The sequence below is a fragment of the Vombatus ursinus genome, unplaced genomic scaffold (assembly GCF_900497805.2).
Source record: "Vombatus ursinus unplaced genomic scaffold, bare-nosed wombat genome assembly UNPS02014807.1, whole genome shotgun sequence".
In the NCBI taxonomy this organism is placed as follows: Eukaryota; Metazoa; Chordata; class Mammalia; order Diprotodontia; family Vombatidae; genus Vombatus; species Vombatus ursinus.
In genome coordinates this window covers 53,983,560-54,009,945 of record NW_020954585.1, presented here as the reverse complement: position 1 = coordinate 54,009,945, position 26,386 = coordinate 53,983,560, and the positions used below count along the sequence as shown (strand labels likewise).

The window sequence follows — 26,386 nt, the reverse complement described above, 5'->3', positions numbered from 1 at the left end:
ATGTAATGTTCCTCAGCTATAGTCCCCCATCTCTGCAAACTAGACCCACATCCCTTCTCATTCAAGCAATACTTTTTAAAATATAATGTATTTTAAACTTAAATACTTAAACTTGAATGCACGATAAGAAAAGAAAAAGAAGCATTGCCATGTGCACAGCAGAACAGAAGAGAGGATTCAAAATATACAGCAATAAATTTCCATTTCAAGAAAGCCTATATCGTAAATACTATACATTGTGTTCTGATTTGTCCATCCTTTCTTTGCTTCCTTGTAAGTTTTCTTTTGTTCTCTGCTGTGCACTTTTTTACTTTGTTCTTTTTTTCCCCATCCTCCTCCTTTCACAAGAAGGCTACAATTAAGCACTGATATAGTTATATTTATATATGCATATATATACATATACATATACATAAATATACACACATACACATAAATGTATATTACATACATATACACAGACATACTTGCAGTTACATATATGTACATATACTTAGATATCTATAATCATACTAATATATAGATACATACATTCGTATGTACTATACTTGTTTGTCCTTTGTTTCTCTGAGGGTGGATAACATCTTCCATCAAAGGTCCAAGTCTTTCCATATTTTTCTTAGTCCACCAACTTACAGTTTCCTATACCACAGTGATATTCCAACCTTATACTGTCTAGTTATTTTAAATAGTCTAAAACAATACTGAGTAATATGACTGACATATAGTGTAGTTTCCCTACTTTTCTCTTTTGATTAAATCTATTTTAGCTTTAAGTTTGTCACAGATCATGATTACTCCCCTAATAAAATTCTACTCCTGATCTTTATTTTATGTTTGTGTGTATCTCTTATTTCCTATCCCTCCTGACTTGATTTCTACCTGCTACCTTGCCCTCCTTTTACTACTTTACTTCTACCTGCTACCTTGCACTTCTTTTACTTAACCTATCCCCCCACCAAAAATCCCTCCCTTATCCTCTCCCCCACCCTAAAATCCCTCCCTTATCTTCTCCCCCTCCCTATCCCCTTAGCCTTTTATTTCTTTCTGAATTTAGAAGATCTCTATGTTCTTCTAGATATATATGTATTGTTCCCTCTTCAACCTATTCCCATTGAGAGTTGGGTTCCAGAACTACCAGCCTTCCTCCCCCATAGAATTCCTCTGTATCAGTTCTTCCTCTCACACTTCATTTATATAAGATAATTACTCTTTTTATCTTTTCCTACATGATTTACTTATAAGTTTCACATCCTACTTAGCCCTACTTGAATCTTTCTTTCAAATTACCTAATTACTAATAACAATCTTTGACATACAATTTATATTTCCTTGTATAAAGAGTAAACAGTCTGTTCTTATTGAGTGCCTTATAATTAGTCTTTGATGTTTACCTTGGATCTTGTTTTTTTTTTGATCTTGTTATGTCAAATTTTCTATTGATTTCAGGTCTTTTTGCAACAAAATCCTAAAAGTCTGACAATTCATTGAATATCCATTTTTTTTCAATCAGGATTATGCTTAACATTGCTGGGTATGATGTTTTTGGCTAAAACCCCAGTTCTTTCACTCTTTGACATATAGTGTTCCAAGAGCTAAAGTCTTTTAGTATAGCCACTGCTAGGTTTTCCTCATAGGATCTCTTTCAGAGGGTGATTTGTGGGTTTTTTCTATTTCTACTTTCCCCTCTTCTAACATTTCAGGACAATTTTCTTTAATTATTTCTTATATTATCATAAGAAGATTCTTTTTTTGATTGTAGCTTTCAGGTAGTCCAATTATTCTTATGTTTTCTGTTCTTGATCTGTTCTCCAGATCAATTATTTTTCTTCTGAGATGTTTCACTTTCTCTTCTACTTTTTCATTCTTTATATTTTGTTTGATTACCTTGCCCAATTCTAATTTTCAAGGAGTCATTTTCTTCCTTAAGATTCTGGATCTCCTTTTCTAGTTGGTTGACTTTGTTTCATAATCTTGTTTTTCTTGGATTATTATTTTTTTTTTAAATTTCCTCAATCTCTCTCGATTTATTTATTTAAAGTCTTTTTAAAGTTCTTCTATGAATTCTTTTGGGGCAGGTGACCATTTGACATTCCTCTTTGGGGTAGGACAGGCTTTTTTTTTTTTTTTTTGCTTCAATATCCTCCTCTGAAGATGAACACTGGTCTTCTCTAGTCCCATAGTAACTTTCTATGGTTGGGTTCTTTCTCCTTTGCTTGCTCATTTAAAAAAAATTATAGCAGCTTGTTATTGTAATCACTTCTAGTCCTGGGGTATGAGGTATGGTGTCTCTGGCCTCAGATCCTCCTTCAGTTCTCCCCTCTGGCCTGAAACTGAAACCAAGAACTCCACCCTCCTGAAAGTGCCCACAGCTGGCAGCATCCCTGCCCCACTGCATCTGTACTCACTGGGTACATGTTGATTCCTTCTCACCCAGGGCCACTTCCCGGCAGCACAGTTGGGCCTGGCATCCCTTATCAGCAGAGGTTCCCTCAGTCCCCTGCTCAGACCTCAAACTCCCCACACTGTCCGGGAGGTAAATATTCCTGTGGCTGGAGCTGAGGCTACCTCCTAACCCAGGCTTGTTCTTTCAGTGTAAATAGCCCAGAGGTGTTTACACTTCACAGGGACCAAACCTCAGAATCTTCTCTGGTTGTCCTGGGACTGTTCTGCCCCAACTCTTGTTTATTTTTACCACTCTCTGTTCAACCTGAGGTGCTATTTTGTCTTATTTGTGGAGGAAGTCTGGAGAGTTTGGAATTTTCTGTCCTACTCCATCATCTTCCCAGGATCCTCTCTCCAAGCAATATTTTTTTTTGCTCTTTGGTGAGGCAATCAGGGTTAAGTGACATGCCCAGGGTCACACAGCTAGTAAGTGTCAATTGTCTGAGGTCAGATTTGAACTCAGGTCCTCCTGGCTCCAAGGCCATAGCTCTATCCACTGCACCACTTAGCTGCCCCTCAAGTAATACTTTTTGAGCAGTTCTATGGAAGGTATTATAGTTACTCAACTTATATTAATATTAAGTATTTATTATGTTCTAGGCACTGTGTTAAGTGCTAGGGATACAAAGAAAGGCAAAAATAATCACTGCCCTCAAGGAGCTCACAACTAATGGAGGAGATAACATATAAATAACTAGGTACATAGATGATACAATATAAATGGAAGGGAATCTCAGACAGGAAGGTATTAGCAGGTGCCTCTTTGCTACCTTGGGAAAGGCCTCATGATCATTCAGGGTCACTCTCTGCCTCCTCCATCACTCCCAAAGGCACCTTGCCATCCAAATGCCTATGGGTGCCATCTTGTAAATTGGCTACTTTCTCTTTAAGCTCCGTATTTTTCTTTGTTCTTTCATTTCTTCTGTTTACACCAAAGTAGATGTTAACTAGATGTTAATGATCTTTAGGAATTAACCAGAGAGCTCAGGTCCCTCCCTAGACGGCCTCATTTGTAAAAACCACCCAGAGATTTGGGGTAGAGAGGAAGCGGGAGAAGGTTAGGGCAGAATTAGGGAAAAGGAGGCAGCTACTGCTCCAGCCCCTGAATCCCAGCATAAAGAGAATTTCCCATCGATGGTTAGTGGCTTTATGTCTTAGCATCCTGGGCTCTGTGTTTTGGTTCTTCCTCATGGATTTATTCATGTTTTTCTTCTCCTTTAAAACTAGTTATTTAACTTCTACCCCTTCCTTGGATGGCTCCTCAAACCCCACAAAACAATCTTAGTAAAAATAGAAGAAGTGAGAGTCATACTAAGGAACTACATGGTGGCCAGTAGACAGCGCATCCCGGGAGGATACGTCACGAGCTACATTGCTGCGCTGATGCAGAAGCAGAGTGAGGTATTCATCATGCTATTGTACCCTTCAGCAGAGCTGACTTTAAGGTCGCATAGTCCAATCCTCATTTTACAGGCTAGAAAACTAAAGACCCAAGGGGTGAAATGACTTGCCCAGGGTCACACAGTGGCAGAACCAGGATTTGAATACAGGTTTCCTTAGTCCATTTTTCCTTCCATTATATTCCCATTGGCTTTTCTAGTAGTATATACTTTTCTTTTTTTTTTGGTGAGGCAATCAGGGTTAAGTGACTTACCTAGGGTCACACAGCTAACAAGTATCAAAGCATCTGAGGCTGGATTTGAACCCAGGTCCTCCTGACTCCAAGGTCAGAGCTCTATCCATTGCACCATAATTTATACTTTTTAAAGGAGTCTGATCTCATACTTAACTAATAGGTCTCCCGTAAGATCTTCTCAAGGGCCACTTCCAGGTATATGAGACTGTGTGTTTTTATGACATTTACATATAGTTTGCTTTTTTCTGTATAAATTGTGTCATCTATTTGTACACAAAATGGCACAGGGGGAAAAGCACTAACATTGTAGTGAGAGGACCTCAGTTCAAATCCCATCTTCTCTGATGTTTACTACTTCTGTGACTATAAACAAGTCACAATCTCCCTGGACCTCATTTTCTTTATTAACATCAACAACAATAACTACTAGCATTTATAGTGTATAATAACTAGCCATTGTAGTATACAATAATATAATGTATAATATAATAATTACTAGCATATAGAAACAGCATTTTACATATATTATCTCAGTTGATCCTTGCAACAACACTGGAAGGTAGATGCTATTGTAATCTGATAGATGAGGAAACTGAGGCAAGGATGAGTTAAGTGACTTGCCCAGCTAGCGTCTAAGGCAAGATTTGAAGCTGATTCTTCTTGACTCTAAATCTAGTGCTCTATGCACATTTAACTGCCTGTAAAATGAGAGGGGATGGAATAGGTAGCTTTGGGATTGCTTTCCAGCTCTATACTATGATCCTATAAAATGTCAAAGTATTTTGTTCATACGCCTGTTCTGAAGCTTTGTGGTGTTTTCCTTCCTTTGGCCTTCTTACCCTCCTGGTACAGATCCAAATCTCTAACACTTGAGTACAAAGCCAAGTGCAAGGCCATGCTCACTCACGGGGGCAGTACGGGCAGAAGTTGGGGAAGTTTCAACACTGGGCTGAACACCTGCCACCCCAGGGAAATGGCCTGGAGAAGTGGCTTGTGACACTAACCAAGGTCACTTGTTTTTGAAGGAACCAAAGGGAGAGACCTATTTCTCGGATGCAAACATTGTCGCCTCTGTCCTTGACCTGGTGATGGCTGGTACTGAGACTACATCTACCTCCTTGCAGTGGGCTGTGCTGCTCATGGCCAAGTACCCAGAGGTCCAGGGTGAGTCTCTGTTTCAACTAGCTCTGGCCGTGTCTTCTCTTTCTAGCTAAGCTGGCTGGAGGGAAAGCTTTGCTATGTGGCTTGTTAGAGGACCTCAGGCTACCACCAAGTTGCTTGTTAGCCCAAAGCTCAAGAGAACTAATTTATAAGCTAATTTGTGCTGCTGTAATTGGTTTTCTCTAGATGCTCCTCTTGGTGTCCCTACTAAGAGCTAGTAGTCAACCAAATGGCATTGTTTATTTAGTGAATTATCAGTGTTTGCAAAAACCCTGAGAGCCAGGGACCTAACTCCCTAGGGTGAGTGCCTCTCTCTCTCTCTCTCTCTCTCTCTCTCTCTCTCTCTCTCTCTCTCTCACCCACACCCCCCCCCACACACACAGAATGAGAGAGACACAGAGAGAGAGAAGAAAAAAGAAAAAGAAAGAAAACAAAAACCATCTCAATCCAACAGGAAAAAAGTAAAACATATTATCTGACCCAAGCACTGTCCTAGGTGCTAGAAAAGCATTCTACTAGAAGGAAATAATATGTTCACAGATAGACAGCCTAGTCTCTGGATAGCCAGTGTCACTGGATACAAGAGTATGTTAGAGAGTAAGGTATAAGAAGACTGGAAAGGTAGAAGGGGGCTAGGTTATGGAGGGTTTTGAATGCCAAACAGAGCATTTTCTATTTGATTCTGGAGGTGATAGGGACCCGGGGAGTTTATTGATTAGGGAAGTGACATGATCACTTATCTAAATTTCTGGCTTATGTCAACTGCTTTGGAGTACAGACACACTCTCTAAGGGGAGTTCTCTGCTTCCATCTCCCCTGTCTTTATATGGACGGGGATTTGACCAGAGGAGGTACTCTTAGCAACAGCATAGAATGGACCAGGTCAGACTAAACCGTTTGTATCTTTTCATTTAGCCAAAGTACAAGACGAGCTGGACCGAGTCCTAGGAGCAAGCAGGCTGCCTGAGTATGAAGACCAAAAGGCACTGCCTTACACCAATGCAGTTCTTCATGAAATTCAGAGATTTATTGCTCTTCTTCCCCATGTCCCTCATTCCACATCAGTGGACACCCATTTCAGAGGGTACTTTCTCCCCAAGGTAAACTTTTCCTGAAAGCATGACTTTAATTTATGTTTTGATCAAAGAATTTATATCTTGTAAATTACCATTATTAGATTATTAGATTAGATTATTGTAAATTAACATCATTGGATACTGGCTCTGGAGTCAGGAAGATCTGAGTTCAAATCCAATCTCAGACACTTATTAGCTGTGTGACCTTAGGCAAGTCACTTAACCCTATTTGTCTCAGTTTCCTCACCTGTGAAATGAGCTGGAGAAGGAAATGGCAAACCACTCCAGTATCTTTGCCAAGGAAACTCCAAATGGAGTCACAGAAAATAGGACAAGACTGAAACAACTCAATAACAACGATATAAGGAAGATAATAGCTCTTACCTCCCAGAGTTGTGAGGATAAAATGAGATGATAATTGTAAAGAGCTTTGTAAGCTTCAAAAGGCTATATAAATGCTAACCATCTTATTTTGTCAGTCAGTCAACAACAATTAAATGCTTACAATGTGTCAGACACCATACTAAGCAATGGAGACCCAAAAAATGGGGATCCCAAATGGGGACCCTATGCCCAAGGAGCTCATATTTTAATGGGGGACACAACATGTAAATAACCAGATACATACCAGATAAGGAAGTGGCTGGAAGGCAATCTCAAAGAAGAAATCACTCTGAGCTGAAAAAAGGCCTCGTGCAGAAGTTGGGATTTGAACTATATCTTGAAGGAATCCAGGGAAACTGAGTCACAGGTGAAAGGGCAAAGCATTCCAAACATGGAGGACAACTGGTATGAAAGTATGAAGTCAAAAGATTGAGAGTGAAGTCAACAAGTAAGTCAACCAGTGTACCTGGATTGTAGAGTTCACAATGGAGTGTAAGGTATAATCCCAGAGACAGGAAGAGGGCAGGTTATGAAGAATTTTAAATTAAAAAAAAAGGATTTTATATTTAATCTTGAAAGTAGTAAGACAATGGAGTTTATTGATGAGGGAACGAAGGGGTGGCATGGTCAGACCAACTTTTGCTTTAGAAAATCACTATGGTATCTCAAGTGGACAATGGATTAGAATCAGGGAAGGCTTGAGACAGGGAGACCAAAGCTATTGCCTTCTAATAGCTAAGTGGTGCAGTGAATAAGAGTGCTGGGTCTAGAGTCAGGAAAACCTGAGTTCAAATTCAGCCTCAGACCCTTAGTAGCTGTGTGACTCTGATCGAGTCACTTAACTGTTATTTACCTCAGTTTCCTTATCTGTAAAATAGGGATGACAATAGCACCTCCCTTCCATGGTCATTGTGAGGATCAAACAGATAATAATTGTCAAGTGCTTAGCATAGTGTCTGGTACACAATAAGTGTATATAAATATTGGCCACTATTGCAATGGTCCAGGTGAGAGGTGATGAGGGCCTGTTCCAGCATGGTAGCTCTGTGAGTAGAGACAAGAGAGATGTCATGAGGGGAGAAATTACAACATTTGCAATGGATTGGATAGGTGAGGTGAGTGAGAACAAGTCAAAAATCATGCCAGGATTGGTGAGCCTGACTATTTTGGGGGATGCTTATGTTCTCAAGGGTGATAAGGAAGTTTGGAAGAGTGGAGAATTTGGGGACAAAAGACAATGAGTTCTGTTTGAGACATATTGTATTTGAGACGTCCCAGAAGCAGTCAGTTATGTGGGACTGTAGCTCAGAAGCGATAGTGGGGCTGGGTATAGTTATGGGAACTGAGAAGAAGGCAATGTGTAAAGTATGAAGAGAGGTCCTAAGTAGAGAGGGAGAGGTCAGGGGATATGGGAGATCTGAAGGGAGCAGAAAAGGTATGTAACAGCTTTGTCCCTTCACATAGGTGAGTTCCAAAACAAATAGACCTTATCCATTACTTCTCATTTTTTTTTCCCTGCATGGTACAGCCTGCCCCCAGAATACTGCTCACTGTTATAGGATCTCCTTCTATTTCTTATACCAGAGTAGACTAGTATTGGGGGCAGCAATGTGGCGCAGTGGATAGAGTCAGGAGGACCTGTGTTCAAATCTGGCCCCAGACACTTGACACTTACTAGCTGTGTGACCCTGGGCAAGTCACTTAACCCTGATTGCCTCACTAAAAAAACCCAACAAAACAAAAAACAAACAAAAAAAAAACTCCAATGAAACAAAAAACAAAACAAAAAACAAAACAAACAAACAAAAAACAACACACACACATACACACAGAGTAGACTAGTATTGGATACAAGGCATCAGTTCAATTCCCCATGCTAAAAGAAACCCATTGTAGGATTCAGGAGTAGGATGTGCTCAGGAGCAGGGTATAAATTAGGATCAGAGTGTTGCTTTACCTGGTCTCACCCTCTTTATCAAGTTCATCCCAGTCAACCTCCAAACATACAGAGCAGAGCCCAAATAAGAAAACCTCATGAGCTGGAACAAATACCCACAGTTAAATTTTGTGTGTGTCCCTATGTCCTTCTAGAATTGAGCTGATGTTGATCATAGAACCATAGCTCTGAAGCTGGAAGGGACCTCAGAAGCCATCTGGCCCAATTAACTGCCTCATCTTGCAAATGAGGAAACTGAGACTCAGAGAAATTAAGGGAGTTGACCGATGTCATCTAATTCTAGAGCCCTTCTTTCTACTGTATTTCACTGCCTCGAATGACCTGAGCTTTTGTGAAATTCAGAGACATTTTGAAAGACTTTTTGAGATTATTCAAATATTTGTAGACCGTAGGCTTAGGCTATTTGGTAAGGACTTTATCTGCTTCATGAGAAAGGTGAGGAGACCAGAGGATGAACTTGGCCCAGGGGACAGGAAGACCCTTACTCATTGTAAGCGCCTAATAAATGCTTGTGACTCACTGACCCGGACTGAATGATTGACTAGCTGACTGGCTGACATCGGGCCCCCAGATTGTCTCTATGTAGATTAGCTTCTAAACATTTTAACTACCAAGATCTCCTAGCAGACTTGAAGAATCCGTTTCTACCCTTTTCTGAGGTTTCCAGCAGTGTATGTAGGTTTAGAGAGAATGTGAATGAATTTTAATGTCAGCAAAATAATGTTGATGTTGGTCTGACCAGAAAGTCAATCAACTGGGTGATAAAAAACAAACACCAGCTGGTGTATTATAGAATTTAACAGAGCTGGGTTCAAGGGGGCCCCCAAAACACTCATTGATTACTATATTGATTCCAAAGTCTACCAGAAATTAATTTTGCATTATCTGTCTCTATTTAATGTTTATTAGTATGAATACATCAACAAGGAATCATTATTAAGCATTTACTATGTGCTTGGGGCAGCTAGGTGGCATAGTAGATAGAGCACAGGCCTTGGAATCAGGAGGATCTGAGTACAAATCTGACCTCAGACATTTACTAGCCGTTTGACCCTGGGCAAGTCACTTTACCCTTAGTTCTTTATCTGTAAAATGAACTGGAGAATGAAATGGCAAACCACTTTAGCATCTTTGCCAAGAAAACCCCAAATGAGGTCACATAGAGTTGGACACGACTGAAAAATAGGCACTGGGCTAGGTGCTGGGGTAAATAAGTATCTAACGTATTATTTAATTCATTAATTATCAAGTGAAAAACATTAAGATTCACGTCTAACCTATAAAATCTTAAGCCAGAAATTAGTCTTAAGACTAGAAATCTTAAGCCAGATATTAGTCTGGGGAACTAAGATACCAGGGGTCATGGGGGAGCTTGCAAGGATGTGGGTCAGGAGAAGAAAATGGAGAGAGGAGTATCCCATGGTGACTCAGGGACCATTCATTTCACTAATGAAGAGTTCCCAAAAGGAGGAGGAAGGTGAGGATGGAGAAGGGAAGGTAGAGCAGAGGCTACGTACCGCACTGAATAAAGACATGCTGCCATCTGGGGGCATTTAATCCCATTTGTGCACGACATTTCTGACGTACTATGAAATGTACCTTTGCGTGATTTTCCTGATCATGAGGCTAGATCTGAGTTGAACCATCCACACATTTTTGGTAGCCAAGGGTATACACTTGGGAAATGGTTGGTCAAGACAGTCCATGGCTGTGGACCACAAGAAAGCTGTTTTGTACTTCCTCTGTATCCCTACCAGAGCTTAGCACATGACAACACATAACGGGCAGCTAGGTGACCCAGCGGATAGAACGCTGGGCCTAGAGTCAGGAAGACTCATCTTCCTGAGTTCAAATCTGGCCTCAGACACTTACTTGGGCAAGTCACTTCACCTCCGTCTGCCTCAGTTTCCTCTTCTGTAAAATGAGCTGGAGAAGGAAATGGCAAACCACTCCAGTATTTCTGCCAAGAAAACCCTAAACGGGGCCATGAAGAGTTGGATGTGACTGAAACGACTAAACAACGGCGGCAGACACACAATAGGTCCTCGATACTTGTTCAGTGACAGATGGCTGAACTGCATCACACACATAGGAGTGCAGAAAGAATGGCTCCTCTAGGCCCATATTTTCTGTCTCATTCACTTCAAACTCATCCTTCATCCCTCGCATAGTCAGACATCTGTGAATTTGTTGCCTGATGAGTGACTTGCTCGTTACAAATGAACGTTTGCAGATATACAATGGGTACAGAAGACTCTCCTTATTCACGTTAGATTCCAGAGAGCCTCCAAAAGAGCCCAGACTCAAAATCATTTGTTCCTGGTATAGAATGTAAGCATCTCAAGGGCAGGCACTTAAATGCTTGTTGATTAAGGCAAGATGCTTCAGACAGCTTCCCAGTTTCTTCCCAAAGCACTCATTTTTTTCAATGCCCGTTCCATTTTTCTGATGCTATCAGAGAAAAAAAAAAAACAACCCACAGTTAGTTTCCAATGGTCTTCAAGACCTTCTAATTTCCCTTTTGAGAAGTAGGTAGTGAATTCAGGACTGGATTTATAGTCAGCCTGAGCAGAGTTCAAGTTCCTGTTTTTTGACACATACTAGCTGCGTGCCTGCAGGCAAGTCATTTAATCACTAGGCATTCCAGGAAACTCTCCAAGACAATAAATTATAAATGAATTGATGATTTGCATGGATAGAGGGAGCTACCCAACACAAATTAAATTACAAGCTTGGACAAAACCAAAAACTACCTCCTCCTTTTGCGTTTATATCCTCAAACTTTTATTCAATCACAAATGGTAACCATATTATCTGCCTTTCTAATGGTGCCATGGAACCATAAAATAGTGAGATAGCTACATTTTTTTTTCTTTTTGGTGAGGCAATTGGGACTTGTCCAGGATCACACAGCTAGTAAAATAGCTACATTTTAAAAAACTATTTATTTTAAATTTTTTAAATTAATAAGTGTTTCTTCAAAATTAATCTTTACTTCCCAATATCCCTTCTCCTACCTACATTGAATAAATAAATTTAAAAAAACCTGAAAAATAAAACCCTTAATACATAGCTTGGTAATACAGTGAAACAAATTTCCACATTAGCCAAGTCAAAAGCGTCTTCCTCCTTCAGCATTTTAAGTTCATCACCTCTGTGGCAGAAGGTTAGTGGCATGTTTCATCTTCACCCTTTTGGATTCATAGTTGATCATTGCATTGATCAGAGTTCTAAAATTTTTCAGCTAGGTGGCGCTGTGGATAGAGTGCTGGGCCTGGAATCTGAAGGACCTGAGTTCAAAATAGGCTATGTGACCCTGGGCAAGTCACTTAACCCTGATTGCCTCGCAAAAACAAAACAAAACAAAACAAAACAAAAAAGAATAGGAAAAAGAAGAAGAGCTGCTATAAATATTTTACATTTAGATTCTTTTCTGCTTTCTTTGATCTAGTTGGTACTATTTTGAGATTTGATTCTCAGGGGCAGCTAGGTGACACAGTAGACAGAGCTCTGGCCTTGGAGTCAGGAGGAACTGAGTTCAAATCTGGCCTCAGACACTTGAAACTTACTTGTTGTGTGATCCTGGGCAAGTCACTTAACCCTGATTGCCTCACCAAAAAAAAAGAAAAAAAAATGTGAGATTGGATTCTCTTTGAAAGTATCTGTTTTGGGATCTATTGAGGACTATTAGAAGTATGGCTGGGTCAAAAGGTATGCACAGTTTGCCTGCTTTACTCCGGGCTCAGAGCCTTCCTCAGGTAGTAGCAGCCAGCAACCAACCCCAGGGAAAAGCAGCCTATTCTGCCCCAAGGAACAAGAGGCATTGAATATTTGAGATTTCAGGTTCTGAATCCAAACACAAAGAGGAGTTCCTCTCTCCAAGAGGCTTCTTCTTGTCTCTAGTAAGGTGAGCTATTTGTCACGATCCATCTTGGGAAAACCGATCCAGAGATCAAGGGAGCCTGGATGGGAAAAGTAGGAGACAGGACCTCTGTTAAAATTCTAATTCTGACACTTCCTATCATGTGACTTTGGGGAAATCACTTCCTTTCTCTAGGTTTCAGTTTCCTCTGAAATGATGGGGTTGGACGAGATGACCTTTCTGGCCTTAGATCTATGATCCTACGCCCTTTAAGCATTTATATCACATAGAAGTCAAGAGCCAGCATCTTGAGGCCGTGAAGAGCAATAAGATGAGAGGCAGGCTTTGGGTAATAATAATAAGCATTTATACAGCACTTTAAGATTTACAAAGTATTTTATGAATATTATCTTTACAACAACTCTGAGAGGTTGGTGCTACTACTATTTCATAGATGAGGAAACTGAAGCAACCTGAGGTTAAGTGACTTGCCCAAGGTGACTCCAGGTCTTGTTCTCTATCCATTGCACCGTCTAGCTGCCATTAATGAGAGTATAAAAGAGTCAATTTAATCAAACAATTATTTATTAAATATCTTTTTATGTGCGGGTCACTGTGCTAGGTGTTGGGCACACAAAGACAAAATGAAAAATTTTCCCTGGCCTCAAGGAGCTTATCTTCTGTTGGAGGATACAAAGTTAAAAAAAAATACATCAACTGGGGAATGGCTGAACAAGTTGTGGCACACGATTGTGATGGAAATGACCAACAGAATGATTTCAGAAAAGCCTGGAAAGTCTTATACAAACTGATGCAAAGTGAAGTAAGCAGAACCAGGAGACCATCATACACAGTAACAGCAATATTGTACGATAAAGAACTGTGAATGACTCACCTATTCTTAGCAATACAATGATCCCAAAGGACACATAATGAAAAATCCTATCCACCTCCAGAGAAAGAACTGATGTTGTCTGCATACAGACTGAAGTATCCTTCCTTCCTTCCTTCCTTCCTTCCTTCCTTCCTTCCTTCCTTCCTTCCTTCCTTCCTTCCTTCCTTCCTTCCCTCCTTCCTTCCTTCCTTCTTTCTTTCCTCCCTCCTCCCTCTTTCTTTTCTTTCTTTCTTGTACAAAATGACTAATATGAAAATGTTTTACATGATTACCAAAAAAAAATTAAGTTCGCTTTGTTGGGGGCCAAGGATTTTATTGGTGTGAGGAATTACTATGGAGAACTTTCTCTACCCATGAAGAATGGCACCTTCTCTGCAACTTCCAGTCTGACACTGTTTTTACTATTTGATGCTGTTAGATGACATTGTGGATAGAGCACTGGACCTGGAGTGAGGAAGAATTGTGAAATTCAGTTTTAAACACTTACTAGCTGTGCCAGTGTGAGACAAGTCACTTAAAATCTGCCTGCCTCCGTTTCTTTATCTACAATAGGATAATCGTAGCACCTTCCTCCCAGGGTTGTCATGACAATCATATGAGACAATATTTGCAGTAGTAGTTATTGTTGTTTAGTGTTTTTCAGGTGTGCCTGACTCTTTGTGACCCCATTTGGGGTTTTCTTGGCAAAGATACTGGAGTGGTTTGCCATTTTCTTCTCTAGCTTGTTTCATCAAGGCAAATAGGGTTAAGTGACTTGCCCAGGGTCACGCAGCTAGCAAATATCTGAGGTCAGATCTGAACTCAGGAAGATGAGTCTTCTTAACTCCAGGCCCTGTACCCTATAGAGCACTTTGCAAACCTTAAAGTGATATAAAAATACTAGCTATAATTAATATTATTATTGATGTGAAAATAGATTATTAAATCCAAAGTGTTTCCATTAATTCATGCTCCCCATCCCCCCCTCTCTTCTAGGGCACCCCTGTAATTCCTCTGCTCACTTCTGTGCTTCTTGATCAGACTCAGTGGGAGACCCCAAATGAGTTCAACCCCAGCCACTTCTTGGATGCAGATGGGAACTTTGTGAAGAAGGCAGCTTTCCTTCCCTTCTCCATTGGTAAGGATCACAATTCACATTTTTCCAGGCCATCTATGCTTTTCAACACACTTCTGTATACTTTAGAATTCTGGTTCTGGAATTAAAAACCTTTGGTTTGAATCTCAGCTTGACTGCTTGCTAACTCTAAGGACAAATTACTTTTCTTCTCTGGGCCTCAGTTTCCTCACCTGTAAGATGAAGGGCTTGGACTAGATGAACTTGAGGATACCCTCTCAGCTCTCCTCACACTATCCTTGTGATGTAAGTGGCCATTATCTCCATTTTCTGGATGAAGAAACTGAGGCATAGAGAAATAAAGGAAGTCTAAGTATACAAAGAGAGCTAGCAGTGGAGTCAGGAGTAGAACCCAGGTCTTCAGACTTTTAGGCCAGTGTTTTTTCCACTAAAATAAATTACTTCCATTCAATAAACATTTATTAAGTGCCTGCTGTTTATAAAGCATGGGGCTAGAAGATACTGAAGACACAAGCAGGCCAAAGAGACATTTACATTCTGGGAGGCTGGAGGAAGATACAATGTGCAGAGGAATATGCATGGCATGGCACAAGGAAAAACTGGGGGATCGGGGAGGCTCCCTGGAAGAAACGGCACCGGAGCTGAGCAGAATCTTAAGTTGGCAGAATTGTAAAATAATAGGTCAAATTTATTTTGAATTCTTTCTTCTTCCTCCCCTTTTAAGGACCTCCTCCCTGTTTGAGACCCACCTCACCCAATTCCCAGGCCCCCCCGAGCTTACATCCCTAACCCTATGCACTGTGCCAATCACACCAGGCTCTGACCTTCACCTGCCTTCCAACTGACCTGACCTGGTCCCATTCCCTCAATTCTCTCATAGTCGATTGAAATGACTTATCTGATCAATTAATTTGTGCCAAAGTGCCAGTGGACAATCAATTATATGCCCCCCACCCCGAGAAATCAAAAAGTGAGCAGGGGTCATAGAGATCATCTAGTCCAATCTAATTTCACAAATTGGAGTAGGGGGAAGGGGAAGTGAACAAACATTATAGAACCTACTATGTGCCACTGTGTTATTCACTTAAAAAAAACCCGCCGAGTATCATCTCATTTGATCCTCACATCAACCACCTTTGAGGTAAGTGCTCTTTATATCCCTATTTTGTTGTTGTTTGATTGTTTTCGACTTTTCGTGACCCCATTTGGGGTTTTCTTGACAAAGATACTGGAATGGTTTGCCATTCCCTTCTCCAGCTCATTTTACAGCTGAGGAAACTGAGGCAGACAGAGGTGAAGTGACTTGCCCAGGGTCCCACAGCTAGTAAGTTTCTGAGGCCAGATTTGAACTTGGGTGTTGCTGACCCCAAGACCAGTTCCCTGCCCACTGCACCACCAGCTGCCTCATGATGGGGCTATGTGCTCAGGAGGTGAAGTGATTTTTCAGCACCCGGGTCTCCAGAATTCGATTTGGGTGATCATTCCTCTATATTATATGCTTCCTCTCTCTCTACCAGTGTGTTTATTTTTTTTTTTAAGGCAATTGGGGTTAAGTGACTTGCCCAGGGTCACACAGCTAGTAAGTGTCAAGCGTTTGGTCTGAGGCCAGATTTGAACTCAGGTCCTCCTGACTTCAGGGCCAGAGCTCTATCCACCAGTGTGTTTATTTTGGAAAGCATCCTCAGTCCAGTGGTAGGGATTTCAGACGGAGTTATAACAAATTCATATATCCAATGAGAATTTCGGGGTGAGGGTGGAGAGGCAAGGGGTCAAGTGGACAGCACAGAAGATAGTATGCCCCTGGGGCAGTAATTCTGGAAGTGAAGGAGGAGACCCATCCCTCAGACAGTGTAGACTGTGCCTCCAGGGCCCAGACAGTAGACCCCTGGAAGAAGGGACACAGAAGTGGGGGGAGGTGGGTTCTGGAAGAGAGATTCTAGCAAGGGGATCCTGGGAATAGTGGGCCTAGGGTTGAGGAAAGGAGACGGAGCTGTTATCTGGGTGTGAGACTGGTGGGCTGGAGGCCCTGGATGTTGGTACCCAGGGATAAAGCCATGGTCCCCCCACCCCAATTAAAGCTCTGATCTCACGCCCTGGAGAATGCTAGGGGCTGCAAGAATTGGTGGTGGGGTGGGTGGGAAGGGGTAAGGGAAACTTTCTACATCTATGAAATCATACCCTCTCACCCCCAAGATAGCTATTTATTCAGCCTCAGTGCAGTAGGACCCCCAGACCTGAGGTTTTTTTTTCATTGTTGTTGTTGTTGTTTTTGTTTTGTTTTGTTTTGTTTTGTAGGTCGCCGTGTTTGTGTAGGGGAGAGTCTAGCCAAGATGGAGATGTTTCTATTCTTTGTGACTTTACTTCAGAGATTCACTTTCCACCCACCCCCAGGCATCCAAGAGTCTGACCTGGACATCACCCCTGAGGCAACCTTCATGATGAGGCCTCAGCCCCAGTCTGTGTGTGCAGTGCCAAGGTCCTAAGGGGCAGTAGCACAGAACAAGTGCAGCCTACTATGGGAGCGGATACAAGCCAACAGGATGCTCCCTTCGTGGCAAAGCCTTTGGCTCCCTCAGACCTCTCTGTTCTGGGGCCCCTGCTCCCTTGGTAGTAACATTCTTTTCCACCACCCTGACCTACATCTAGCTACCCCAATGTCCTTATGATTTCTAACTTTATCCTCATCAAAACCACCTAAAGAGCTGAAACTAATTTATGTTAAGCCCAAACAGTTTAAAATGTAACATCCTTCCTCCTTCCTTCCCTTACACGGGAATTTGGATTTTATAACAAGGTCTTAGATTAAACTAGTGAAGCCCCAATGGTGAAATTTAAGGCATTAACCAGTTTGAGGTGAAGTGGGCTAGGGTGCATTATTGCTATTGCTAAGATTTCTAAAATTATTTCAAACAATAAAGGCAAGAGTAGACAACTCTATTTTTTAATGGAAATACTTTTCATATTTCCCTTATTATATAAGATATTAGCTTGTGGTTTTAAAAATATTCTTTATATTGTGTTAAGGAAAGAGCCTACTATTCCAGTTTTTAAACAAAAATGAATGTTGCATTTTATGAGAAAAATCTGCATCTGATATGATCATGAATTCTATTTTTCTCTTGTCTATATTTATAATATTAGACAGTGAAGTAGAGGAGAGGGAAGCCTTATGGTCACGCTTAAAGTCCTACCAAATAAAAATGGCTGTCTGCTCTGTCGATATAAAAGCTGATCCTGGAAACCATTTATCCTGGCTTCAAAATTCTCAACTAAATTTTTAAAAATTTTAAATAAAAAAAAATTCAACTCCTACTATGTACAGTACACTGTACTGGGTCCTGGAAATAAATAGGGGATAGATCAATAAATAGATGCATATATACATAGATAAATAGATGATAGTCATGTAGCTAGCTAGATAGATGGTTAGATGGATGATAAAGCATTTATTATCAGTGCAGGCATTGTGCTAAATTCTGGGGATCCAAATAGAAGTAAACAAGACAATCCCTACCTTCAAGTTTATATTTTAGTGGCGTAAGGCAATACATACGGGGCAGGATGTGGAAATGGCTGGGAAGTGGGTGTAAAGGCCTGGTTTTGTGAAAGACAAAGAGAGAACACACCTATCAGAGGCCATCACCCCAGAAGCTGAGTCTAAGGTTCCAATGGGAAAGAGATGAGAATGATGGCCAGAGTAGAGGCAGAATGATGTGGAGATGGCTAGTAAGAAGAAAAATGGCATTAGTTTTGCTTCAACTAAACTAATCATCTTAAAAAGTATTACAATGATAAGAAGAAGGTGATGATGACAATGATGATGATGATAAAGGCAGAGGAACAATTCAGACAATGCTAAGAAATATGCTGCAGAAAAGATCAAAGACTAGTCTTTACAATTTTTATACCACCGAAATCTAAAAATCAACAACAAAGACAAATAATCAAACATATAAAATAAGGAATAAAATCTTAAACAAAATCCTTAGGATTTACCAAATCAGAAATTAGTGAGTTAGCAAACGACACAGAAAACATGGGTCAGGCATCCCTTTTCAAGACTTCTGAAATGCCCCATGTTGTTGTTTTTGAGTCATTTTAGTTGTATTCAACTCTTTATGATCCCATATGGGTTTTCTTGGCAAAGATACTTGGTGGTTTGCCATTTCCTTCTCTAGTAAATTTTACAGATGAAAAAACTGAGACAAATGGGGTTAAATGACTTGCCCAGGGTCACACAGCTAGTAAATGTCTGAAGCCAGATTTGAATGCTAAAAGATGAGTCTTCCTGACTTGAGTTTCAGCACTCTCTCCACTGTACCAACTAGCTTCCTGAAGTTCCAATATTTTTGGCTTAATTTTTTGTGACACAATCATAGTCACTATGCCGATAGTTCTGATTTGGTGGATTTTAATTTGCCTTACTTTTGTAAAGTTTTTCCAAATTTCCTGATTGTCAGACAGTCAATAATTATTTATTAAGCCCCTACTATGTGCCAGGTATTGGGCTAAGCTCTAGAGATACAAAGAGAGGAAAAAGACAATCCATGCTCTCAAAGAGCTCACTGTCTAATGGGAAGAGACAACATTCAAACAACTATGTACAAATAAGCAATATACAAGATAAACTGAAGATAGTCTCCTATGTACAAATAAGCAATATTCAAGATAAACTGGAGATAGTTTCAGAGGGAAGGCACTAGAATTAAGGATTGGGAAAGGGTTCCTGTAGAAGGTAGGATAGAAGTTGGGACTTGCACGAAGCCAGGAGGCAGATGAGGTCAGAGAATATTCTTGGCACAGGAGACAGCCAGTAAAATACACTGTGCCTGGAGTCCAGAGATGGAGTGTCTTGTTTGAGGAATGCAAAGAATTAACATTTTTTTTAATGGCACCATAATATTTCATTTCTCTTATGTACCATAACTTATTTAGCCATTCCTCAAGTCTTTGGACATACAGTTTGTTTCCTGTTTTTGTCATTATAAATAAAGTAGCTCCATTAATCCCTAAATATAAGATGCATTTTGCTCCAATTTTAAATGGTACTTCTGTATCTGTTTTCTTAGATTCTTGATGGTACAGAGGTGGTATGTGAACTTATCTCATATCCTGCCACTTTACCAAAGCAATTTATTACATGTACTAATGACTTTGTTGATTATCTTAGGTTTTCTAAGCGTATCACCACTTCATGGGCAAATAGAAATATTTTAACTTCTTCATTTCCAAAACTTACTACAATGTCTTTTTTCATGTATACCTTAATGCTTTTGCTAAGATTTCCAAACAGTGTCAAACAATAACAGCAAGAATGGACATCCCTGTTTCTTAAAGGGAATGCTTCTCCTGCGTTTTCATTGCATACAAAATTAGCTGGGAGACACTGGCAAAGGAGCTCCTAGCATGGTGCGCCTGCATCCAAGAAGGCGCCGTGCTCAATGAGGGAAGCAGAATTGCAATAGTCAAAAGAAACCCGAGATGGAAAAATTTAGAGACATCTCCACTCCGAATGTTCATGTGGATAATTTGTGCCCGAACTGAGGTAGGGCCTTCTGAGCTCGTATTGGTCTGCTCAGCCACGGTCAGACACACTGTCCCTTGACCCCAACAGAGTGATGCCATTTTGGTTCTCTTCAAAAACAAAGGGCAACAACCAACCAACCAGCTCATAGTGTCAAATATATACTTTAAAAATGCATATTAAGTAATGATCTTATTCCCATATTTAACATAAATTAATGCTTATTTTATCAAAGTTGTACTTTATCAGAAAAATCTGCATCTAATAAGATTATGGGTCGCATTTTTTCTCTTGTTTATATGATTTATTATCTTCCTGACAATAAATCATCTTTACATTCCAGTTCTATACCTGCTTCGTTGTGACGGCTACTTTTTTGAATGACTTATTATTCCATTTGTGAATATTGTATCTAATATTTTTCTATCGGTATTCATTATTGATATTGTTCTATTTGTTCCCTCTGCCCAAGTTTTGGCTTTGTTCAGTTTAGGGATTTTTGGCTCATAGAACTAGAGTAGCCTGCCATCTTTATGTTCTGAAACATGTTTGGCAGTAGTTGCTTGTGAATAAATCTGGGTTTACCGTCTCCATTTTACTTTATTTATTAAAACAGGTTAGGTTTGTAATTATCTTTTATTAATGCATTTTTTTTTAAATACTACCATCATTTCCTGGTTAAACCTTCTGCTATCATTGACCCCTCCCTTATAACAAAGTAAAATAACTAAGCCAAATGGACAAAGCCTTTAGCAGATATACGCATCCTTCCATGCCCTTGGGCCCCCTCCCACCATGGTAGGCACCTATTTTGTTTCCCTGTTTTCGCTACCACAAAACATGTTGCTACTAGTATTTTGCAGTATATGGCACCTTTTTAACCTTGACTTTCTTAGGGAATATATGTCTTGTAGTGGCTGAGGGTCTTTTTAGAGAGAATCTCTTTATTGGCCAAGTAATTAAGGAAACAAGCATCTGTGAAGAGCCTACTATGGTGCCAGGTACTATACTAAGTGCATTATAAATATCTCATCTGATCCTTGCAACAATACTGGGAATTAGGTGCTATTATTACGATCCCTATTTTATAGTTGAAGAAAGTGAGGCAGACAGAGGTTAAGTGACTTGCCCAAGGTCACCCAACTGGTAAGAATCTCAGACTAGCTTTGAACTCAGGTCTTCCTGGCTCTAAGCCTAGTGCTCTATCCATTGCACCACCTGGTGCTATTATTAAAGATTCAATAGCTATTGGAAAGTTCAGTGTCCATTTTATTCTGAGGTATATCAAATCACTTACCTTCACATCATCTTTAATCGGAATTAATGAACTCCTTGTGGCCATTGTGTTCAGTACCCTAAAGGTACTAGTAAGGTAATTGGTCTAAGCTTTGTATGGATTTGCAATTTGATTTTTAATATTTGCACTCTCTTAAGAATTAAACTGGGGGGAGGGGGATGATCACACAATATTCCTGTAATATTACTTAAACAGAATAATGTAGGAATTTGGGTTTTGAAAAGTAGTGTTCCCGCTTCTCTCCTTCAGGCAGAGAGGAGAACTACAGGTGTGGAATGCTGCCTGCAACATCAGACGTGGTGACTGCAAAAGCTTATTTTGCTTAACCATTTTTCTTTGTCACAAGGGAGGGCTCTGTGTGGGAGGAGAGTTATTGGGAAGTTAAAGGGGCAGAAAAAGCAAAAATCACCAATACATTTAAAAAAAAAAAGAAAACTTGGGGACACATTATGATGACCATCTTTGTAAGAAAGGTTCTGTATAACAAAGCTATCTCTAGGTACCAGAATGGCCCATACTAACCAGCATGTACAGATGGGCATACAGTGAATTCCTATTATCTAATACTCAACTTTTATCTTACCCATACAGTCTCCATATCCCTGATGCTGTGGTAAGGATAGTGCCAGTGTCCTTCTGTGGAACCCTAATAAGAATAATAATAACAGCTAACATTTATACAATGCCAGTATATGCCAGATATTGTGCTAAGTACTTTATAATTATTATCTCATTTGATCCCTACAACAACATTGGGAAAGCAGGTGCTATTATTACCCTCATTTCACAGGTGAGAAACTGAGGCAAACAGTGGTTAAGGGATTTTTTTTTCAGGTTCACACAGTTAATAAGTGTCTGAAGCCAGATTTGAACTCAGGAAGACTCATCTTCCTGACTCCAGGCCCAGCACTCTATCCACTACATCACCTAGCCTCCTAGCTTATGTGGTGCTTTCAGAATTACAAAGTACAGTTATCCCTTCCACATCTCAACTTTCCCCATTGGGGTTTCGATATATCACAGGTTGGCATAAGAAATTAAATAGGAACTTTTGGGGAGTTTTGTGGAAGCTGCCCACAACACATGAAAGCTAGCAGATGGCCCAGAGTCTATGACCAAATACTTGCCCAAATTTTACAATACTGTAAACACCCCATAAAAGAAAAAGAAAAAATTCAGACTTCTTCTCCAGTACAAAGGGAGGGCAAAAGAATTTTACACAGATTTTCCAGATTGGGAGAGGTGGGAAGTGTGCAATATGGAAGGGATAACTGTACCTTCCTCACAACAATCCTGTGATGGAAATAGTTAGGTGTTATTATTGTTGTTATTATTATACGGGTGAGGAAACTGAGTCACAGAGGTGACGAGACTTGTTCTGGGTCATGTAGCCAGTTAGCACCAGAGCCTAACCCAGCAGGAATCCAGAAGAGCTACAGTGTAGGGAGCTTTGGATTCCTGCTGTGTTATTGCTTAGGCTTATCATCTGACTCCCTGTAGGTCCTGGGCAGAGGTCACTTAATGTCCCTGAGATGGACACATGAGCCCCCTGCACTGAGACTCAAAACCTGTTTCCTTTGATTTCCTCAAGTCTCTACAGGAAATTCAGAATTTTCAGCATTTGATTATTTGTGCTAATGGAGCATAAACAGTAGATACAGAGAGGTCCCAAATAATTTACATTTAGCTTTGAGATGTGTTTTTAAAAATAAGTTTTACAGCTGCCTTTTGTTTTTAAACATAATCATTTCTGGATATATCCTCTACCCTTTCCAGAAATGACCCATCCAGTGATGAGATAATGTTTTTGAAATTACATTTAAATATTGGCGAGCTTGATATTTGGGGAATTCATTTCAACTGAAGTAACAGTAGAACCTGGTTAGCAATCTTATTTCTTCATAATCTCTCTCAGCTAAATTTCTCCCCTGCTTTTCATTCCATACTGAGAATAGACAGTATCTCCTATCAGACTGAAATCTTGAAGACTTTGCCTGGTGGAATGGGTGGATGAGAATGATTTGCTCCAATGGCCATGAAGCAGTCACAGCCAGAGTTTAGAGCTTGGTCAGACATCAAAGACCAACCAAAGTTATCCACTGCATCCCAGGCCATCCCCAGTCGTCTTGACTTTTGTCTTGTCACTGGACTTCAATGACTCTGGAAGAGAGAGTGAGGTTGATGACTATGTGCAACTCTGCCTCACTGAAATCCAATCCATGCACAAGTCATCACCCATTATGTCATTGGTCCTCTTCAGAAATGAAGGGCAAACAACAATACTAACCTAAATAGAATCTCTCTTAGTCTGTGGCCTTTCTGATGGACACTTTCACTTTAGGGAAGTAATTAGGTCTTTTAGTTTCTAAGGCTTCCTCCACTAACCCCTGACCTGACAGAATATATAAATCAAGTTAATATCAACTAAGACCTGAATTAAGCTAAGGAAGTAACATTTTCAGTCGGAACTCTCAAATATTAACTGCTGTGAGTAGCTGTTCATTAACGAATGGAGTGATGGATGTCTTTATCGCTAGAGAAAGAAAAGAGAGACAGAGAAAGAAACAGAGAGAATGAGAGAGACAGAAGGTTAGAGAGGGAGGGAAGGCAGGAGGGAGACAGAGATGGAGGGAAAGAGAAAGAAAGAGACTGAAAGAGAAAGAAGGGAAAGAGAAAAGGAGAGAGAGAGAGAAAGAAGCGGTCATTCACTATGGTTTCCTCGTCATACATGTATCTAGGTGTAAAATGTTATTGTTGTTGTTGTTATTGCTTATCCTTTGTTTTTGAAGAGGACTATGACATCAGGGAGGTGATGCCATGACATGCACATGAACTGGATTTAGGTGAGGGAGGGCTGTGCAAAGTCACCAGCCTCACCCTCTCATCCGGAGCCATCTGGGTCAAGTTGGCAAGATATAGATCAGGGTGACTGCAGATGGCCCAGGATGCAGTGGGGGACCTTGGCTTTTTGAGTTAAAGTCTTTAACAGGTCTCAGTTTGACTGAGGCAATACTTCATTTGGAGATTAAAGCTAGGTAAATAAGGAGGCAAAGAATGGCCTCTTTCACCTAGTCAAAAAAAAAAATCAATCTAGGAGGGGAAGAACCTCAGGGTTTCTGGCCAAAACAGAAACAATTACTATTTATATTCACTCTGAGTCAACCAGGGTCCACACAATGACCAAGTGGGGCTTGGCCTGGGACCTATTATTGGCCAATCAATGAGAGCCAGAGTGATTTGGGTTTAAGGCATTGTCCTTAAGGGGAAAAAATGTCTATCTTGTGGTTTATGGGCTAGGTGTGAAATAGGCCAGAGATGACTGCAGTGAAAAGGGCAATAGAAATCTATCCCAGCATACAAGATGCCACATATTGGACAGAAAATATGTGGTTATGTGTGTGTGTGTGTGTGTGTTTCCCATGGAAGACCTAGTTGTCAACCAGACCCAACTGTCTGGTTGCTGCAGCTATAGGAGAATAAGGAATGTAAGGGAGGCATGGTCCTTGTCCAGCCCACTGAGGTAACTGGACAGCATCATGCATCACCCAAGTTAAGGGAGCTTTGGTGCCTGCAAAGCTGCCAAGGCAGAGAGAGGGATAGCACAAGGCTCTGTTTTAAGTGGTAGACCCAGGGAAAACCACCCCAGAGGAGACATACTATCAGAACCACTAACGATCGAATTTATAGAAAAATGAGTGTCTCAGGCTCAGGAACCAGAAAGGTCGTTTGATGGTACTAAACTCCAAACTTATTGTGGAAATGAGGGTTGAGAAACACTTGGTTTAAGGAAAAAACAGTGGTCATCGCTTGTCTGATTAGTGAAATCCCATCACTTCCTTACAAGAAGGGGATGCTTGGGCCATTTTCTACCTCAGAAGTCAATATTCTTTCATTGCTAGAGGAGATGTTTCTCCCTTTGCCCCTCCTGGTAGCCTGTGCAACTGTTCTCATATCTATAAATTTGGGAACATCACCAAACTTAGTCCCAAATGTTTAATCCCAAGGGGCTAATATAGCTAGATCAGTGAAGTTTGGATTCAGTTGAAGGGACAAACTTGAGGGCCTAGAGGGCCACTTGTGGCCTCAAGGCCACAGGTTCCCCACCCCTGAGCTAGATAATCATAGAAAGTTTGAAGAGGAAGAAGTCTATTCTGTCTGTGCCCAAGTTGTCTTCCATGACAGAAGGTAGATCTCTTGCTGGCAGGGAATTTATTGTATTTGTATCCCAAGCATGGTGTTTGGCACATAGTAGGTGCTTAATAAATACTTGTTGATTGACTGATTACCTGGAAATTGGTTTCCTCATTTAGTAAATGAGGAAAAGGAGGCTCAGACAAGTTGTAACTCATCTAAGGGCAAGTAAGTAAGCTAGAAGAAGAGCCAGGCCTATCTTAACCCTTACCCTAGGGGTTCCCTGCCCCCTTTCATCAGGATGTCTGTCTGGAACAGGAAAGAACAATGATCAAAATTGTTAACACCTGATGTCTTAAACTTTTTTTGGCTTTTTGCCTTCCTTAAATTCATTAGTGTCTGTACATATATGATAATGTTTTTCAATTTCCCCACAAGAATATCTGAATTTCAAATGTCTTGTAGGGACCTGCAAACATCTTATGCTTAACATGTCCAAAACTCAACTCATTAACTTTCCTTCCCCAAACCTCCCCACCCCCTTCCCAAACTTCCCTTTACTGTTAAGGGCACCACCTTCCAGGCATCCAGGTGTCACCCTCAGCTTTCACGCTCTCTCATCCTCCCTATCTGTTGTAGTTGCCAAGTTTTGTGTAACTTCCCTCCTATATGCCCCCTTCTCTCCTCTGACACTGACACCACCCTTGTGCTGGCCTGCATTACCTCACCCCTAGACTATTTCTAAAGCCTGCTGGTGCATCTGCCTACCTCAAGCCTCTTCCTAGTCCATCCTCCAGTATAAAGGTGCTGGAGATACAAAGAAAGAAATGAAAAGTTTCTGCCTTCAAGGAACTTACATTCTGCTTGGAAAGAAAGTATGCACATGTGTGGCTTGTAGCTCAGTGGCACCTCTCTCCTACAAAGGGACTCCCTGTTCAAGAAC

At 40.6% G+C, this 26,386-nt stretch overlaps 1 protein-coding gene across 2 annotated transcripts in view; it reads left to right on the top strand.

Moving 5' to 3' along the window:
* The window catches only part of LOC114052448 (cytochrome P450 2W1-like), a 37,240-nt gene extending 19,844 nt beyond the window's left edge, over nucleotides 1–17,396 (top strand). The window contains exons 5-9 of one of the 2 annotated variants that reach the window (XM_027875058.1): nucleotides 3,673–3,846; nucleotides 5,107–5,245; nucleotides 6,158–6,342; nucleotides 14,437–14,533; nucleotides 16,787–17,396. In XM_027875058.1, the coding sequence (XP_027730859.1) occupies nucleotides 3,673–3,846; nucleotides 5,107–5,245; nucleotides 6,158–6,342; nucleotides 14,437–14,533; nucleotides 16,787–16,974 (783 nt within the window). In that variant the 3' untranslated portion in view covers nucleotides 16,975–17,396. Of the gene's footprint in view, nucleotides 1–3,672; nucleotides 3,847–5,106; nucleotides 5,246–6,157; nucleotides 6,343–14,391; nucleotides 14,534–16,786 lie in introns of both variants that reach the window. The other variant, XM_027875057.1, reaches the window with a different exon arrangement.
* The last annotated feature ends 8,990 nt before the right edge of the window (nucleotides 17,397–26,386 follow it).